The 18,852-nt window shown below is 45.3% G+C and overlaps 1 protein-coding gene across 1 annotated transcript; it reads left to right on the top strand.

Annotated features, from left to right (window-relative positions):
* The first annotated feature begins 6,440 nt into the window (after positions 1-6,440).
* LOC106902361 (vitelline membrane outer layer protein 1-like) lies at positions 6,441-8,128 on the top strand. Its single transcript, XM_014965763.1, has 3 exons — positions 6,441-6,614; positions 7,204-7,307; positions 7,834-8,128. Exons 1-3 carry the CDS (start codon positions 6,441-6,443, stop codon positions 8,126-8,128), a joined length of 573 nt encoding a protein of 190 aa, XP_014821249.1.
* Positions 8,129-18,852: the final 10,724 nt, after the last annotated feature.

The raw sequence follows: 18,852 nt of genomic DNA, 5'->3' as shown, positions 1-18,852 counted from the left end.
TCCTGCTCCCCCACAGTGGCCAGGGGCTGTTCATGACGTCAGGTGTGGGGACTTGCAAATCTTCTCATTCCCTACAGACCTCAGGTGACAGCACCCCTACTGCAACATCTTTTCTCAAGCCCTGAAGCAATGCTTACCTCCCCAACGTACTCTTTACGTCTACCCCTCGAACAGGGGTTCCCATACAGCCACTGAGCCACTCTTGCCACAGTCCACTTTGGCCCCTTATGGCTGCCGCCCAACCTGGCTCTACATGGCACAGAGGCAATCTGGTAAGGAAGGAGATAGGAAAACTGGGGGCAGATTTTCCTCCTCATGCTCCCTACATTGACCTCCCCACATCTTCCCACAGCAGCACTAGCTGCAGACCCCTAATTGAACTGCTCTTCCCATGACTCCGTTTCCCCAGTCCTCCCGTCTCTCGATGATACAGTCCCAGCTCTCACGCTCGTTCCTCACAGGTCATGTCTGTCTTCCAGGCCGCTGACCATTTTTGTTGCTTTACGTTGGACTCTGTCCAACTGGGCCACATCCCTCTGGAAGTTCAGTGCCCTCAGCTGAGCAGAGCATCCCTGCCGGGGGCTCACACATGCTGAGAAGAAAAATCACTTCATTTGTCTTGCAGGCTGTAATTTGGTTCATATATCTCAGCATGGAGACGACCTGACGCCGCTGACTCATGCTTTGCCTTTGATCCATTATGACCCCCAGGCCCTTCTCTGCAGAGTGATGTTAATGCGGGCATTTTTCCTCATGCAGATGCTTATTTCTGCGTAAGGTGTGAACTCACACTTGTCCTTGCAGAACTGCATCCTATTTTTCTCAAACTATTTCTCCAATTTGACAAGACCATTTGTCAGGCTCAAGCTGTGTCCTCCAAAGTACTTGCAGCCTATTACAGCTTGCTGTGGTCTACAAAGTTAATAAGCTTATTATTTATTTTATAGGAAACCATTAATAATGACCTGGTCTGAGATTTCCCTGCTACTGACTCTCTCTCCAGAAGCCACCTTATTCATTCTTCATGAAGCTTTTCTGTGGAAATTGGATTTGGTCAGGGCAACAGGATTCATGATGGGAACAGAAGAAAAAGAGCCTGATAATAAACAAGACAGAGCAAGAGATATGAGCAAACAAAGCTAAACTCAAGCTATTATCTGTTTCTCATGTGAGGCCAAAAAAAAGAATAACACATAATGCACGCCATCTGCTTCATCTTAGAGGTCCTAGCCAGTAGTAAGTCAGAAATGCATGTCCTTATGCCACAGACATGTCACATAGCCACCAAATCAAGATCACCTCTCATATGCCAGCATGTCCCAGAGAGACAGGAGCTGAAAGACAGAAGAGGTCAGTGAATGCATTGGCTGGAGCACAGGTTAGCAGGGAGCCTGGGGGAGCCCAAGAAAGGGGACGCTGATGATGTTGGGGGTCAATGGAAATAGCCATCAGTCCTGCACATGGGACTGTGAAAAGATAAAAGCTCTCTGGCTGCACCTTTGCTTGGCCAACTGAGGACCTGTTTTAGACTCTAACATCCACTTTTCCTATTAATGAACTTCAAGGAGATGCCCAACTGTGCCAGCTCATTCCCAGCAAACACGGCCAGTTTTCCTGTCTTGCTTTCATACTGAGCAGTGGTTCTCCTTACCCTGACAGCTGCTCTCAGAGGACACAGGAGCAGATACCAACAGTGGTTATAAAGGTTGGATCACCCTATGTTGTTGGAATATAAATTCCTCCCATTTCCATATCTGGGAGCTGCCCAGCGACTGCTCTTTCAATAGGCTCAAGACGAATGGTCATCATGCAATTGTGCTGCAGCTGCCCTCTGCCTCCCTGCTCTTTTCCTGCCCTGCTCAGCACAAAGGAGCTCAACAGCACAGCTCTGTCCCTGCTGCACCCATGAAGGCTCCTGGGGAAACAAAGGGATGATGCATTTTTCCTCCTGTGGCTATACCAAGGGATTTCCATTGACAGAAAAACCCTCCCCTTTTCCATGATCTCCCTTCTGCCCTTGTACTTGCAATATCCAGTCTCACAAGGAGAATTCCTTTGTGCTTGAGGTATTTTCATTGCTTGCGCTTTTTTTTTTTCCTTCACCTTTTTTGCAATCAACTTGCTGTATGTTAGCTTAAAGAATACTTGAAACTCAGATTTGAGACTGGGGGGGTGTTATTGAAGAAGAAATGACTTTGCAGACAACACTTTATGGGGTTTAGCTCTTCAAATGTCCAAAGTTCCCAGACAACACAGAAAATATCAGAAAGAAGTGCAAAGGAAGAGCTCAAAAGGATAAATCTGTGTGGCTAAAGAAAGAGAATGGATGAGATAGTGTCTGGAAGCTGATGAAAGTAGAGAAGGGACAGTGTAAACTGGAAGGAAGGGCATAAATCAGAAAGGAAATGGGTTTAGAACTAACTCAGAGGACAAGCCTAGAGAAGAGTTTTGCTTTCACAGTTATGTCAGTAACACTGAGATATATCTAGTTTTATCAGTCACTTCGGCGCTTTCCTCTCCAGATCTGCAGAAAAACCTCCCCACAAGCTCTCCATGGGGTTGTGGGGCAGCATCAGCCCCTCACTCCCCACCCAGCCACAGCCAGGGCTCCTGCTCATTGATCGGGTGGGAACAAATTGGGCACAGGCAGGGAAGTCCTTGGGAAAGGCCACTGACCTGCCTTCCAGCTTCCTTGGGCAACAGCTGTAACTTGTGTTACGTTGTTCCTCAGTGGCATTTTACTTCTAAAAAAAAAAAAAATGAATAATCTTATAAACAGTAGTAGAGATTGTTGTTGGCACAGCGCATGTTCACAGCTGCAGGATGCCCATCTCCTTCTGTTTGCCATCGCAGGACTGAGGTGATACCGCAGGTCTCTGTCCTCAGGAGTGCTCAGAATAGCTCCTGGCTCTCTCTTCCCCTTGCTCACAGACAAACCACAGACATAGATCCTGCAGGGAGCCCTTCTCCATTCTTCCTGTCAAAGGGCAGGCTGCAAAGGAGACACTAGAGCTTGCACATTGACTCCAGGAAGGGTCTAAAGGTTATGGTGCTGGAAGTACAGGAGCAGTGCACACACCTTGTTAATAAGGACTTGAGGAAGGGTAAAAGGAAATAGGCATTGGTAAACCGTAAGTTAAGGGAGGCTGCAGGAAACAGTGAAAGCTAAAGCTGTGGCCAAATGGAAAAAATAGAAGTAACATATCTGGTGGCAGATTGCATGTAAAAGCACAGCAGACAAAAAGCACTTTGAGACACAAATGGCAAAGGGAATTAATGCTAATAATGTTTCTTCACTTCAAAGATTCGGGCGTCTGTCAGAAAATCTGTAGGACCAGCTGATGGCATATGAAGATCACAGCAAATATGGTGATTTTTTAATTATTTAGTTGCACCAATGCGCATAGTGGAAGAAATTTTGTGTTCAGGTGGTTCTAACCCCTCTTGGGCTTTAGGGATCTTAGGAAAGAATAGGTAGAATTTAAAATTACCTTAGTAGAGAGATGAAAAAAATTCACAGAGTGAATACCAAAAAATAACTAGAACTGATACTAAAAATTCAAGAGGTCTAAGATGTCTCTAAACTGTGTACCAGATTTATATGGCAAAGTTTTTGTAGTGGAGGGACTTCAGGGGTGGCTGCTGTGAGAAGACACCAGGAGCCATCCCCATGTCATGTCAGACACAGCCAGTACCAGCCAGCTCCAAGCTGGACCTGCTGCTGCCCAAAGCTGAGCCCCTCAGTGACAGTGGTGGCACTGGTCATCATGTCTTCATCTCTATTGCTGAGTCTAATGCTGTCCTGCCTTCCAATAATTCGATTAAAAGAAAAAAATATGTGTCACATAACATGACCCTACAACTAGCTGCCACAGCTAACCAGCAAAGATGTTTCCAGACTCACTGAGTAATTCAAACTTCAGATTCCCAATCTAACATAATGAAAAATGTACCCATCCTGGGCTTGCGAGCTGGTACTTTCCCTGCCTGACCAGAGGACTTCAAGTTAACAGAAGAGAAAAAGAAGCAGGGGGTGAAGAGAAAGAGCTTCCCCAGGTGAGAAAAATCCCATTAGCAGGGATGTTGGAGACATCACTGGATAGTTGGGAAAGTTCAGTGTATGAACTTCTATCCAAAAGTACTCTTTGGCCCTGTAGGCCAGCAGCACAAATTCAATTGCTGATACTAATCCCAGCATTTTCATTCCAGTCCATGCCTCTCGTAGAGCTGGGAAGGTTTTCTACAGAGGGAAAAAACGGAAAACTTCTTTGACTCAAGAAGAAGGTTCATCACTCTGGAAGAGTTAAAAATTAATGAGAGACAAGAGAGGGGAATATGAAGCTGAGATTAGTTCCTTGCTTGTTTTCTAGCTCCCCACTCTGAAGTTACAGAAATGCATACTGCATGTCTGCTTTCTCCCACAGGCAGAGTTAATTACTAGTGGGAATTGTTTTCACTGTTTCCTGCTGGAGTATCACAGAACCACTGACCTGGCGCCGCTGCCTCTGACTGCCTCCTCCCCAGGCAGCCAAGAGGGAGCAACAAAAAAATCAGCAAAGATGCTGAAAGGGGTCTTTCCCAGCCAGGATCCCCCTTCTCCTACCTGCAGTTGCAGGACCACTGGGGCTAGAGCTCAGACTGATCAATGGAAACTGGAGAAGCTGTGTAAAACTAGAAGACAAAGAAAACAGACCCTCTCAATAGGAGGGACTCAAACGGAACAAGATTCAGCTCTGTGGATATAACTACAAACTGTAAAACATCTCTACTTTTTTCGGGTCAGCCAGTTCAGGCCTCCTCCCCTACCTAGCTCCTCTTCACTGCTTCTCCTTAAGATCCTTTCATGGTTCTAGGTGCCTCTGCCACTGTTCCACCTTAAAGCCACAACTTTCTACATATCCTGAAAGCCTCATCATGCAGCCAACATGGTTAATGAAGGGGGTTGATCATATAAATTTTTCACAGCTCTTTACCATATATGGTACCTGGCAATGGCTCTTGCTGGGGTTGCTGCCACTCTTACGAGGAAATCCAGTCACCACCTCAAGCTTAGAAAGTCCTATCTTGCTGTAGTGGCAAAGTAGCCATGAGCTATCCGTTCTCCAGATCAGGACCCTGACCTCACAGCCTTTCATCCCTGTTGTCTTCTTTCTGCAGGGTTCCTGTTGCCTATGAGATACAAGGACACAAAAAGACATTTTCATCCTCATTGTGTCCCGTGGGGTGCAATAAGTAACTGGGATATTTACAGTTTTACCCAAGGGATAACATCTGAGGATTTCAGCTGAAAGCAACACTTCCTCCCTCACCTGCACAAAACGGCTGTCATAGAAGCAGGGTATCCCACTCTTCAGTAACTGAAGCCTGGAATAACTCTTTCTCCCTATGTTAGCTGTGTTTATAGCGTAGGATATACTGCTGGTATAGACCTCACAGGACAACTCTCACAGCTGGCAGCGTCACTGACTCTTCAATGGGACTGTGAGAATCTTCTCCTCCTACTTAGCAATTACTCACAGGATAACCATGAACATTGCTGTCAGCGGAGGCTTCTTTTCCAGCTAGTCCCTCTGGAGGAACATGGCATGCAGCAGGAACTCACATCTGAGAGTGGAACAACAGCAGAAGTAGGGTCTGCTTCTGCTGGGAGCTCCCACCCTCTCTGTATGCTCACACCCCCTAAAGATACACCGGAGCAGATGGGAGCTGTGTCTGCATGAGTCCATGAGACGATGGGACTGCATGCAGTTTGGCTCTCATTCCCCTGCCCCCAGGACAAGAAAGACATGAATAAACTGGAGTGAGTTCTGCAAAGGGCACACTATATTGTTAGCAGCTAAAGCTCTTGCCCCATGAGAAGAAGTTGCCACCATTTACTTAGTCACCTACACTTAATGCATGTCCTGGAGTAAAATGCAATGGCTTCCAGTGCAGGCATCTTCCTCAGCCCCAGTGAAACCATGAGGAGAGAAGGAAAGTGTGGAAGAGGATGCGAGGACTTCCACAGGGTGAAGGACCCTGAGACCTCCACCTCCATTTTGCCTCAGCCCCTTCAGAGGTTTCTTCCCCTTCAGTCCACCACCTCTCCTCCCACCTCACTCTCCCCAACACCCACCTCACAGCATTGCCAGGATGTTCCTCAAAATCAGAGCACCCCCTGGGGAGTGGTCCCAGGTCTGTCCCCTTCCCTTCCCTCACATCCACAAGTTTTCACAGCCCTGCAAGACCCCTGGCCAGCACAAATGAGTGACAGCCCTTCTGCCTGGCAAGGGTGGCCCCACCACCAAGGGATAGGTTGGCAACAGGAGCAGTACATAGCAACAACTAGCACTCCCCATGGGGTTTGTGGACACTCCCCAAGGACTTCCACCCACTTCTCCTGGCTCATAAATTCCCCCGTGCCATCACCTCCATGCAGTGAGGCACCAAGCAGGTCTACCATGATGCAACTGCTCGTTCCTGCTGTCCTCTGCCTGCTGGGCTCCTGCTGTCTCTGGGGCACAGAGGCACGGGGATATGAGTCCGTCCTCACAGTGCCCAATGGAGGCCCCTGGGGCTCCTGGGGACACAAACAGTTTTGCCCCAGCGGCTACGCTAAGGGATTTGAACTGAAGGTAAGGTTTCACTGCTTCTTTGGGCTGGGAAAAGGCCCTGCTGTGAAATTATATTATTTTGTTCTGGTCTCAGCAGGGCTGGCCACAACACTTTGTCCTCTTGTAGCAGTTTGTGTTGTACCTGCAGCTCGTGCAGGCTTATCAGCAAGAAATCTCAAGCCTAGAGCAGCTCTCCAGCGAGCAATTTCTTAGCAGGAGTCTGTCCACGGGGCAAGAAAAGGCCTGGGGTTGGTACTGAAGGGCCCATTCCCAAGGGACAGGGACAACTCCCAGCTGCCAGCACTCCAGCTCTGGGTGTCACAGCACATGGTGAGAGGGTGGGCATGACCTGAGACAGCAGCTACCAAGCATTCCTGTGTCCAGAGCCTCTGATCCACAGCTTGGAAAAAAATCAGGGGTGGGCAACAGCAAAAAGGGCTCCCTGAGAAACGTTGTAGAGCTGCCCCACAGCCCTGCTCAGCAGCACTCCCTGTGTCTGGCCCTGACCCTGAAGCCTCCTACCACCCCTCATCACAAGGCCTCACCTCATCTCTTCTTTTAAAAGGGGGAGGGGGTGCTGACCTCTCCCGTTTTCCTCCCCTCTTCTAAGGTGCAGCCCTACCAGGGATTATGGCTGTTTGGCGACGACACAGCTCTGAACGGCATCCGCCTGCTCTGCATGGATGGCACGGTCATCGAGTCCTCCGTGGGGCAGTGAGTAGTCTTTGCTTCCTCATCCTCCTTCAGGGCAGCAGCTTTGGGAGAGCATGAAGGAAAATCAGGGCAATGGTTTCCTCCATAGTGACCCATATCCCCTGTAAGGTGGCTCCCCCCCTTGCTTGAAGAGGTGGATGAGCTCCCCCTGGCCACAAATTTTGAAGGTCTTAGGGTAGAGATCTGGTCTCAGGGAAGGGAACTGTACTTCAAAAGATGAAGGAGAGTTAAAAAATGCAGATCTTGAACTTGTATTTTCTCCTTTTCTTCAAATGCTTACTTTGAAAAGGACATTGATATTAAGTAACAAGGACAAAGCAAGCAGCTGAAATTCCCAAGGGGTCCTGCAACAACAGGGTTGATGGTGGCCAGGCATCTAGGGGGTGATAGAGAAGCAGAGTGAAACCCGCCATCCCTGGGTATGTCCCCTGCCCCAGGAATACGAGGATCCCAGGTTAGCTGTTGTGTTGATTGCAGCACAGCAGAGGCTAAACACGTCTTGGTGAGCTGTTTTCTTCTCTGGCAGGTGGGGAAACTGGACCGAGGCCCAGTTCTGCTCCAGCAGCAGGCTGGTTTCCTTCTCGCTGCGTGTGGAAAAGAGGTGGCGCCTGCATGACGACACGGCAGCCAACAACGTGAGGTTCACCTGCTCAGACGGGACGCAGCTGGAGGGCAGGGGACTTTCATGGGGTCGCTTTGGCCCATGGAGCAGCAGCTGCACCTCTGGGGCCATCTGTGGACTCCAGACAAAGGTGGAGGAACCCCAGGGAAAGGGGGACGACACAGCTCTCAACGACATGAGAGCCTTCTGCTGTGAATGAACCCCTCCCTTGACCCCACGCCAGCATCTACAAGGTGATCCACCATTAAACCTTGAATCTGTCCTTGCACAAGGAGCAGTGTGTGTCTTTCTGCGTTGCATACTGTAACGGGCAGCCAGATCCTTATGTTACAGCACCCAGGGGGTTTCCTCCTGCCCCCATCCAGTAGAGGTGGGGTTGCTGCAACTCCCGGCTCCCAGGTCCAGCCTGCAGTGAGGCTGAGGATGGGTTACCAGGAGGTGTATGCACACACACACATGGCCAGCCACTGATGAACACAGAGAGCAGTGTCTTCACACTTTGCCTACACCCACGTAGACTCACACACACACAGGAACAGCACAAGCAGCAGGTACTGTTCCGCTCCAGCAGATCAGGATTGATATCCACTAGTGAAATACGTACTAACAGATGGAAAACAGGTCTCTCTGGTATCTGGGTTTAAATACTCAGCCTGCCCCAGAGCAGCCTCAGGCCCCAGTTCCCCCAGTGCTGGCACCAGCACCTCCAGCCCCTGAGGCTCGTGGTCCTCCAGGGGCTGGCACTCGGCTCTTCTGCTGCTGCCCACCCATCTGGCCTGAAGGGCGCTGGTGGTCTCTCACACAGGCTCTGAATAGAGGGTGTGCCCACACAGAAAGTGGGCAGAGAGAATGTAAGAGTAATTAGTAGTAGCAGTAAATCATTATTTACATCATTACATAAGAACATGCAGTAAAACTGCAGGATAGGCTGTGTTGACCAGGTGCAGAACTCGGTCAGACAAGTGCACTGACCAGCCAGCTGTTACCCAGGGCCAGACTCTTTTATCCCCTTTTCCCTCACACTGGTTGCCCCCACAGAACCTTCCCCTAAATGTCCCATGAGAAGTCCTGCACAGACCCACAACTCCCTCAAAACACCCCCAAAGAAGTCGTACAATGTCCCCAAATGCTTTTTCCCCACAGCCCCCTGCCACAGCAGGCACTGACCACCACCAGTCTGCAGGGCCTTCTGGGGAGGGGGTGGTTCCTTGGTGGGGTTCATCGGGGGTCTGGGGTTGATCGCTCTCTTTCAGCAACCACAGACACAGCTAATTCAGTGCTACCTTTGTTTAAACCCTGCTGGGAGTCCAGATGTTCCAGTGGTTTCTGAAGCATTAACAGTGCCATTGTTTGCCATTATGCATCCATATGGACTGCCTGCCACTAGGCATGCAGCCAGGAGAAGCCTCACAACAAGCATATTCCAAACATGTTTAACCCTTTCCATCCATTGAGGGGTCTGAAAATCCAAGAGGTTACGTTTTTCTTGCCTATTTGGTTGGTTACCATGTACTTATTCCATACCTATACCCGTAAGCCCTGCAGAGCCATCTCTCTCAGGAACGTACCAGATCTAAAATGAAAAAAAGAACCACTGAGTACACATGAGCCAGCAGCAAGGTCACTTATCGTCATGGGTGGGTATCTAATTTTAAGAGGTAAAGGCACTCTTGAGGTAGCTCATGTTTCCGTTTTGGGATTCTCTGTTTACAATTAGATATAGTGGGAAAATTCATAACTCAGCTTTTCTCCTGGAAAAAAAGGTTCCCCTAGGGCACTCTGAAATACACTGAGACAAAAAAAGATGGAATTCTAGTCATGAATGTCTCAAGAGGTTTTTATATTACCTTTCTATTATTATATCACTTTCATATTACTCATTCAGTTAGGCGAGTTGCTGTACACAGCACTTTACATGGCATTAAACATGAAAGAGATGTTCTGTCTACACAGGCAGTTCCTGCAAGAGAACTAGTCTTAGAAGTCATTTCATGATCTTCCTGCTCAGCTCTTAGCCCTCCCTGTTATAACAAAAACACTTGATTGGACTGAATCCAAATGCAATGGCAGGTCCTCTTAATAAATATCCCAATTTCTGGGCTGGGAAGTTCTAACAGTGAAATGTTGAAAGAGAAATCCATGTCCATTACTCTCCCAAATTAATTATTTGATTAATGATGGGTTTTGTACTGTGTATGTCACTACCCTACAAGAGTGAACCACAGGGCTTTGCCACAGTGCTCCACAAAGTGACAAAGTTCATGTCAAGTGCTCACTTTCTGTCCATTCACAGCAGCACGTGGCCCCTCTCATCTCAGGAAAACCTGAATGAAACACCAGATGGAAACCCAAGGTTTTTCAATAATGGTTGTGCTTCTTGTGGTCACTTACCCTGATGCACAGCAAGTGCTGTTTGAGATATTTAGTCTCATGCCCTTCACTTTGTGTCTATTTTGCCCTTGGGCACCTTTGATGTAAATCAGCATCTACTCTTCCCCATTTACTGGGCAGAGTGTGCAAGGCGCTGAATATTTTATGTGCAGACATTCACAGCAATGCTGCCTCGAAATACGTAGGTTAAATGCAACAGTCACCACTAACATAGTACTATCAGCTATTCACATATGTACAGTTTTGAGCATCTGGAGCATGGTAGCTGGGTCTAAAATATAACACCTAGGGTCCACCTCTGTAAACAGTGTGCTGTAGCTGTGGAGGGATGGTGCCTCATTCTACCCGAGCAAGCAACCAGCTTTCCTCTTCAGAAAGTCCTAATTACTTGCCCAATAAGGACTGATTCAGTCAGAGGAGAGCCAATACAATTACATTACAGTAAAGAAGTGCAACAGGGAATGTCCTCAAGGTAAAACCTTTGTTAAGGGAACTGGCAGTAAAGGCAATGCAATGTCATTTACACTCCAGCAAGCAAAATACAAACCACAAAGGTCTCTACACAGCTTGGACATGCACCCAGGAACATTTCCTTGGGTGTACTGCCATGCTGTCCATAGGCAGCAGTGAGCCAGCTCTGCCCTTACAGTTAACAGAGCATTCACTGAGCCTGCAGTCGTAGCCATCACCTCCCAGCAGTGCTACCAGCCCAGCACCATGCTCATCATAGCTCTCCAGTACCCAGCCCAAAGCAAAAATGCTTGTGTCAGACAGCATGAACTTACCTGTATGCACTGGGCATTTCAAACAAACCACCTTGGTGACAGCAGTCAGCCTGAAAACTGCCCTGGGAAGTTTCTTGTTTCTAACTTCTAGACTTCCCAGCTAAAAGCAGCAAGTGTTGGATTCCAGTCTAAACTAGAAAACAAACTGCACTCAGAGCCATTGCAGCCTAGAAGCTCTCTGTGCTTACCAGTGCTCTCATCCTGAGTCCACTACATTCCCTTCAGAAAAAAAAATATAATACACTGCAAGAAGAGCAAAGCTTGAATTTGGCTCAACATTGAGCAAATGTCCCTGAAATTCAGAGCTCTTCCAAGCCAACTTATTTACTCTGACAACATCTTTAATGAAGTACTTATTTATATTATCCTTGAAGTAGAAATACTGCATCTGATGTTATCTGATATTTTTTATTTTAGTGGGTTTGGTTTTGGTTCCACAAGTGTGCCTTTGACCTGTAATAAAATCCTTCCTGAAGTAATAGCTAATTCTGAACAAGCAAGTAATTATTCCAGTAAATCCAAAGGAGGCTACAAACAGCTACATCCCTCTGACCTTTCTGTGTCCCTTTTCAGAAATGAACACGTACTTTGAGCAACAAAACAAAATTTCTCATGTTGTAGTTCTGCAGTGTCATAGCAGAGTGCTCCCTATATCCATGTAATTAGAAGGGAGGTTAATGAATTGCTAAAGCACATGTTTCCAGTGGATAAAACAGATAGAAAGGATATTTAAGTGGGCTGAATAGTTTATTAAATGAGATTACAATACACACTTTGCCCCTTGACAAGTGTCATTTCAAGACACGTTGACGTAATTCTTTACCTCAGGAAAGCCCATTAGTTAAAAAAGGGCTGTACTCTCTACTACTGCATGCCAGTGTGGTCCCCCATTTCTTTTGGCCTGAATATTTTCTCCTTTTTTCTTTTCTACCTCTTAACCTTTCATATTTTCCCTTTGATTTTCTAGCAAAAATAGAGATCAGCCTCAGCTGTGACTTTAGATATGTGCTTTCTGGCACCCATTGCAGTGCTGGAAATTTCCTCCGTTTGTCAAGCTTCACCACAGTGTTTGCAGGGATATGCCCATGGAGTGCAGTGCCCTTCCCTGTGCAGGATTCAGAAGATGGTTTAGGAATCATCAGTCTCGTACGTAGCTTTCAAATGCTGCTGTCCCTAGGAAAGAAGAGCAGAGGGACATTACAACCCCCATGACTCCAATACCTGGAGCAGATTCCTTTGGATGTCTATGAAGGAGCTGATCCCTTGCCAAGGTCTGGAGGTGGCCTCGCTGAAGAAGAAAAAGGACACATTTCTAGGGAGGCTACCTGCTCCCTGGCCCACAGAGGGACCAGCTTCAGCCTGGCTGCTCTTTACAGCCACTCGGAGCTTTCATAACCCTTTCAGGAACACACTTTAGCCAGACATTTTAGAAAAGAAGGTTAGAGTTTTTCTGCCTAAGATATGATGTCTCTGCACCTGGTCTTGTTGGGGGAGGATGGGGTTTCCTCTTCCCATTTTAGGGGTTAAGGATATCTTTTGAAAGCTTCCCAGTACCAAGCTACCATGGTGACACTGCTGCAGGAGAATCTTAATAGAAGGGGGAAAAAAATCACCTCTCATTCTTCTTCTCTCTGGCATGATTTTGAAGTATATCTTTTTTTTAAAAAAAGAAAATCGATTATATCAAGAAAGCAGACAGCACCATTTTCTGTACTCATGGTGCTTCCAAGCCTCAAATTTGTGGAAGTAACATCTGATTTTACAAAAACAAGAGGCCAAAAAAGTGCAACAAATTTATCATCTTGCTAAAATCTGTGTCTTGATTGCAGTTGTAATACATATTCCAAAGTCTCATTAGGCAGCTATTTTTTCCCAGTTCATTGCAAAGCCCTGTCAAAAAACAACTACTGTCTAAGCACCCCATTCCCCTTCTTCTCTAAATATTGCTTGTCTGCTCGTACAGATTTTTCTAAATGCACCTCTGTCATCTGTAAGAGGGTAATAGGACTAAAAATTACTTAGTGCCATCTTGCATCTTCCACTTAGGTACAGAAGATGTTTTAAACCTAAATTGATGTCTTTATTACACCGTTTTCTTTCTGCTCCTTGTAGCACTTTCTGATATCATCTCCCAATAACTGCAGCAGGGAGAAAAAACGTAAAACCATTCCAATGTTAGAGTTATTTTCTTGGGCTGAAAAATCCCCATGCGAAGTTCAAGTTCAATATCTCCACCTCATTTGTCATTTGTATTTGCTGTATTAATTAAACAACCCATAGAAATTCCACATGATGCAGCCTGGTAGGAGCTGATGTCCAGACTGGAATGCCTGGAGCCCAGATAAAGAAGCGGCCTTGCTGGCATGACACGCTCATTAATAGCTTCTGTGCTGAAGCTAAGTGAAAAAAAAGCAACAAAACTGTGGCCTGACAGGAAAGAAAAGCAGGACAAATTACCAGTATTTTTGTAACTGATGCAACCCATTGCCATGAGCAAGACAGGCAAGGTACCCGGTGCTGCTCTGGTGGGGCCAGCCAGGGTCCTCTCACAGCTGCCCAGTGCTGGCATGTCTCTCCCACATTCCTCCTCCAGCACCTCTCTGCTCATATGCATTTGAACGTGATATCCCTGGAGACATTTCCTTCTCCTTATCTAGAGCGACTTCCCAGCAAACTGTGAAGTTCTTAATTCCAATGGACTTATCATCCCAGTCTTCAAAAAGGGCAAGAAGGAGGACTCGTGAAATTACAGGCCAGTCAGCCTCATCTCCACCCCCTGGAAAGGTAATGGAACGGCTCATCCCGGGTGTCAACTCAGAGCATATGGAGGCAAAGAAAGCTAACAGAAGTAGTCAACACAGATTCACCAAGGGGAAATCATGTCAGACTAACCTGATAGCCTTCTGTGATGGCATAACTGGTTGCATAGATGAGGGGAGAGAGGTGGATGTTGTTTACCTTGACTTCAGCAAGGCTTTTGGCACCATCTCCCACAGCATCCTCATAGCTAAGCTTAGGAAGTGTGGGTTAGATGAATGGACAGTTAAGTGGATTGAAAACTGGCTGAAAGACAGAGCTCAGAGGGTTGTGATTAGGGACACAGAATCCAGCTGGAAGTCTGTAACAAGTGGTGTTCCCCAGGGGTCAGTACTGGGTCCTGTCCTCTTCAATATATTCATCAATGACCTGGACGAAGGGATGGAATGTATCTTCAGCAAGTTTGCTGATGACACAAAACTAGGAGGGGTGGTAAGCTGTTTGGGCCAGGCACAGTCTTATTATTATATATTATATAAGATGCCTAGTGTAGGAAGTTACCTAGAACCTCAAAATGCATCCAACAGCTGTGGGATTGCTGCTCTTGCTTCCTTCCCCAAGGCTTTTTATGCCAACTCCAACAGCTCAGAGAAGAAATGCTGTGTCTCAGGAGAGCTTACCATTGACAAAGGCATCTGTGTCTTTTTAAATTCCTAGATAATTTTTCTAACCATCATCCAGAATGCTGAGTGTTAGGTTGATGACTGAGTTGGAAATACCTCAAAAATACAAGATCTATAACGGGAGGTAGCCAAAGACCACAACATGGCTGCAGAGCAGCCATTACAGAGTTATATGCTTCCAGCATTATTTTTCATGCAAAATCAGTGATGTATTTTAAGGCAGCCACAACAGCTACAAGAACCTGAGTCATTCCTCTGCACAGGAGGAAAGAATTACATTAGGGATCAAAATGTGCTGAGGCTTCTTGATGTAAAAATATAATTGAGAGATTAGTGCAAGTCCTTGTGAGGTGATGCTGTCCTGAACAGCATAGAAAGAGCAAGTTGAGAGCTAGTATTGTCTGTGAACTTGCTGGGAAATCTTTACTGTTTGACTGCAGCCCATGTGTCAGGCAACTCACATTGTCTTGGTCAAAAGGCTGGTAGAAAAGAGGGATCTCCAGCTTTTCGGGCTGAAGGTGCAGAAAATCAGTTATTCCTTTCTGCAGTCTTTGCTTAAGTGTCTAAAGAAACTCCACTTAGTACAGTTTCACAAAGAATAATTTCCAAATTGAGATTTAAAAAAGATAATGAGATTTCACTTTCTTTCAAAAAAATCACATTAAAAGAAGCTAGATCATATCCCGTGCCAGGGAATGGCAGCCTTTGTTGTACCTAACCACACTGTTAAAATCACTAATTAATGGAGAAAAAGTATTTTAGAGACCCTATGATCTGTAGGTCCAGATTACTTAGGATAACACTTTCATTATTCAATGGTAATACATGCCACCTTTGAAACCAAAATCATCAAAAGTGGGTGTTTGCAAGCTCAGCAATGACCCCGAACACATTTGTTTCTGCTTGTATTAAGGCAGCAAGTAGATTTTATGCAATTGTAACTTTCTCTGCAGGGCTTAACGTCACCTCAGTTAGGCAGACTGACTCCCAGAAGCACAGCCTGAAGAGGAGAGAGGGCTCTGCAGAAGAATATTTCACCCCCAAATTAGAAGAGATGACTCAGACCTGTTCAAAACTCTTTTTTTTCTCTCCTAATCTTTGTACCAATCAGGGGTGAAACTAAGAGGGAAAGCATTCACTCTTAGCTTTTTTTTCTCAGTTGCTCTTCCAATTTTTCCTTTTTTTGTTATTTTGAAACTGTATGTTTGTACTTTCTCTGAACAGGCTTACCCAGCATATTTTCAGGGCCTTCATCCCCTCTGATCAACTTTCCCAGCGCTTCTAGGGAGCTTCACCTTTTATGCCATGCCTCTCTTTTGGGATTAGCTTCTCTTCGGGTTGGCAGGACCTCCTATCACAGAAGCAATATCACCACCCAAACGATTAATCATGGCTGTGCCACAGGCAGGAGCCCGCATTAGGCTGGAACTAGAGGCAGTCAGAAAAACAGGGTTTCAGCTACAGGCTGGACATTACTCAACTGGATAATTACAATTCCTTCTGGCTTCCAAATTACACAGAGTAAACCAGCATTATTTTCAAGAGGCTGTGTCCAGCAGCCCTGTGGGAAGCATGTGATGATGGAATACTTACCTGGAAGTGGCCTTTTGCTTTATGTGGTTCCGGCTGTGCCACAATGTACATCACCTACTTCTGCCTTAAGCCTTACAAGTTTTATTGCTTCTCCTGCTTGGCATGTGCAGCAGTTTACCCAGAATTTTCCACCCATTTTCACCTCAGCTATAAGTCAGTAGGTGCTGGAGCTGTGGATGCTGGAGGTTTCCATCACTGGTACGTTTTGCCCTTGGTCTCATCCCACGCTTGGGCCCAAACATGCCATGGAGCAGAATCATTACAAAAGTGATGCCAGTGAGATCCACTGTCATACAAGTGAGACCTCCACATAGGAGCTTTGTAATTAAGGAATAGAGGCAATGAGTCATTACATTTGGTGCTGTCGGAGTTTTAGGAAAGCATGTTTCCTGTAACTCATGGAAATAACACACAGCCTTTGACATGATTTTTTTTTCTTTTATTGTTAGCAGATGCCATTGCAGTCCAGGATACCATATGACCACTGTTTTAAGAGAGTTATTTAATTGAGTCCATGCCTTTGATACCATATACTTAGAGCCTTCTGGAATGCCAGTCAACTACAAAGTAGTCTTCAAATGTCTCAGATGCTCGCAGGTCCAGACAATAGACCATATCCATAATTAACTCAATTTAGCCTTAATTTCATGGCATTTAGCCTAATGAGCAGTCTTCACTGTTGGTGCGAAGTGGTGCCTTGGATTCCAACAGCTGTGTCTGTCTTACCAAAGGAGGGACCATAGATTCTAAGCATAAAGCTTTCAGTTTAGGAAGCTGAAATGTGTTTTGTAAATGCCAATATTTCTCATGCTCAAATCTGAAAGAATTGAACACACACAACAATCATGTTGAATAGAAATACCCATAATGACAGCTGTAGCATAAGAGGAAAAGTTATCTTTTTGTACCTTAGTTTACCATCTGTAAATAACAGGCCAGTAGCCCTTCCTTTCCCACAGGTGATGATGTATTTGAGATAGAAATTGTTCTGTTTCATATAATCATAATATATCTTGTCTGATCCTATTGGAGACACAAACAATAACAAAATTAAAAATAGTCAAGATTCATATAACGACTATAAAATCTCCTTAAACTTAGGGAAATATCTGGGCTACTTCCTGTTTGAGGACTTTGGAAGGCAGATGCCACATCCTGGGCTGTTCAGTCTGGAGCCAGGGGCTCTTCTCAGTCCTTTGAACAGTTAAAAAGAAGTGACAGTTTTTGGCAAATGTAGGCAGTTATGAATCCACAACCAAACTCCTCGCCTTTACAGCTGTGTGTTATTTATTTTTTAAAATTCTTCTTTTTCCCTCATGTAGCTTTACATAATATTGAACTGCTGAAATTGGTACACTAAAAGCATCTTCTGGAAGTGTTTATTTTTGTTTGGGTTCTTGCTGTGCATCCAGAAATAAGAGCCACAAGGAACACTAGATCCTCCAAAGATATATATCTTATCTGAAATAATGAGTCCACTGTCAGAAAGAGTCCAGAGCTCCAGGCCAACAACTCTTCTTGGTTATGCTCAGCAGGAGTATGGAGCCTGGACCTCCCCTACACCTGGGATTCCTGCCAGTATCTGACAACCTGACTGAAAACAACGTGAGGCATGAAGCGAGAGATTTCACCTGAGCAGTAGCAGACACAGAACAGCAACACCTTTTTTTTTCAATTCCCGAGAGCCATTTTTTTGTGATACTACAAAGCTTCTCAGAGGTGACAAGAAAGTATTGTAGGACTCCTGTCTGCTTAAAGTAGCTATTAAATTAACTGTCACAGATGAGATTTTCTTCTTTTTTTTCAGCAGTGTAGAAGAGAAGAGAAAAATTTCACTTAAAATGCAGTTTTTTGAATATATCCTTTTGGAAACAGACAAGGATTACTTGATGAGGCACACAGGTGACTTTCGCTTCTTGCAGCAAAGCACTTTATCTGCTCCAGGGAATTAGGGACTAAAAAAGGACCCTCATGGCCACAAGAGGGTGCAAAATTACCCAGCACAAAGAGCACTTCAAAATAACCTTTTTGCTGCACAAATCACCAAGAGGATAGCAGAAATTATACTCTTTTTCTTGGACAGGAAAGCTCCATCTGAGAGAACTTTTTCACAGATGAATTTTATTTGGACTGCATAATGACAGAAAACTCAAAGTAGAAATACTGCAAGCTTTTCTCAGAGGGAAAGGTAACTTTTTAAGGAAGTGTGAAGATTCTCATGGAGAGAATATAATTTTTTTTTTTCTTTTTGAAAGTTTGCTTAACTTTTTTTTTTTTAAAAAAAAAGGTTCTTGGCAAAAGGAACACAGCTATGGGCCATAGGCCTAGGCAATTTTACACATGCTGTATGTAACATTATACTATACTTGAAAGTCCTTGTAAATATTTATTAGTCTGCAGTAATGGTGTTTTTGCATCTCCCCCAAATACTTGAAACCATTCAGAGAGTTTCTTTGCTGATTTCTCAGAGGCTGGCATGCATGCAAGTTATCAAACATCTTGTTCTACCTCTTCTTTCCTTATTTCTGATGACTATTTTCTCCTTTGAAAACTTAATTGTAATTAGGATCTGGCCAAAATTAATCTTTTTTACAAAGTTAGAATCCAAAATTACTTCACCTATTTTTTGTACCATCAGTCATTTGCTGTTCTTCCAAACTCAGCAGTGATGCCTTGGTTTTATTGCCTTCCTCTTAGCCCAGGTGTAGAAGCTT

This window comes from Calidris pugnax, unplaced genomic scaffold, assembly GCF_001431845.1.
Source record: "Calidris pugnax isolate Ruff unplaced genomic scaffold, ASM143184v1 scaffold20, whole genome shotgun sequence".
Taxonomy (NCBI): domain Eukaryota; kingdom Metazoa; phylum Chordata; class Aves; order Charadriiformes; family Scolopacidae; genus Calidris; species Calidris pugnax.
This window is presented reverse-complemented; position numbering and strand designations above follow the sequence as displayed.

Bases quoted from the DNA above. Each gene is read 5' to 3' on its own strand.
- LOC106902361 (XM_014965763.1), top strand. From the start codon at position 6,441: ATGATGCAACTGCTCGTTCCTGCTGTCCTCTGCCTGCTGGGCTCCTGC. The intron at 6,615-7,203 runs GTAAGGTTTCAC...CCCTCTTCTAAG, and splicing joins CTAAGGGATTTGAACTGAAG to GTGCAGCCCTACCAGGGATT. The intron at 7,308-7,833 runs GTGAGTAGTCTT...CTTCTCTGGCAG, and splicing joins ATCGAGTCCTCCGTGGGGCA to GTGGGGAAACTGGACCGAGG.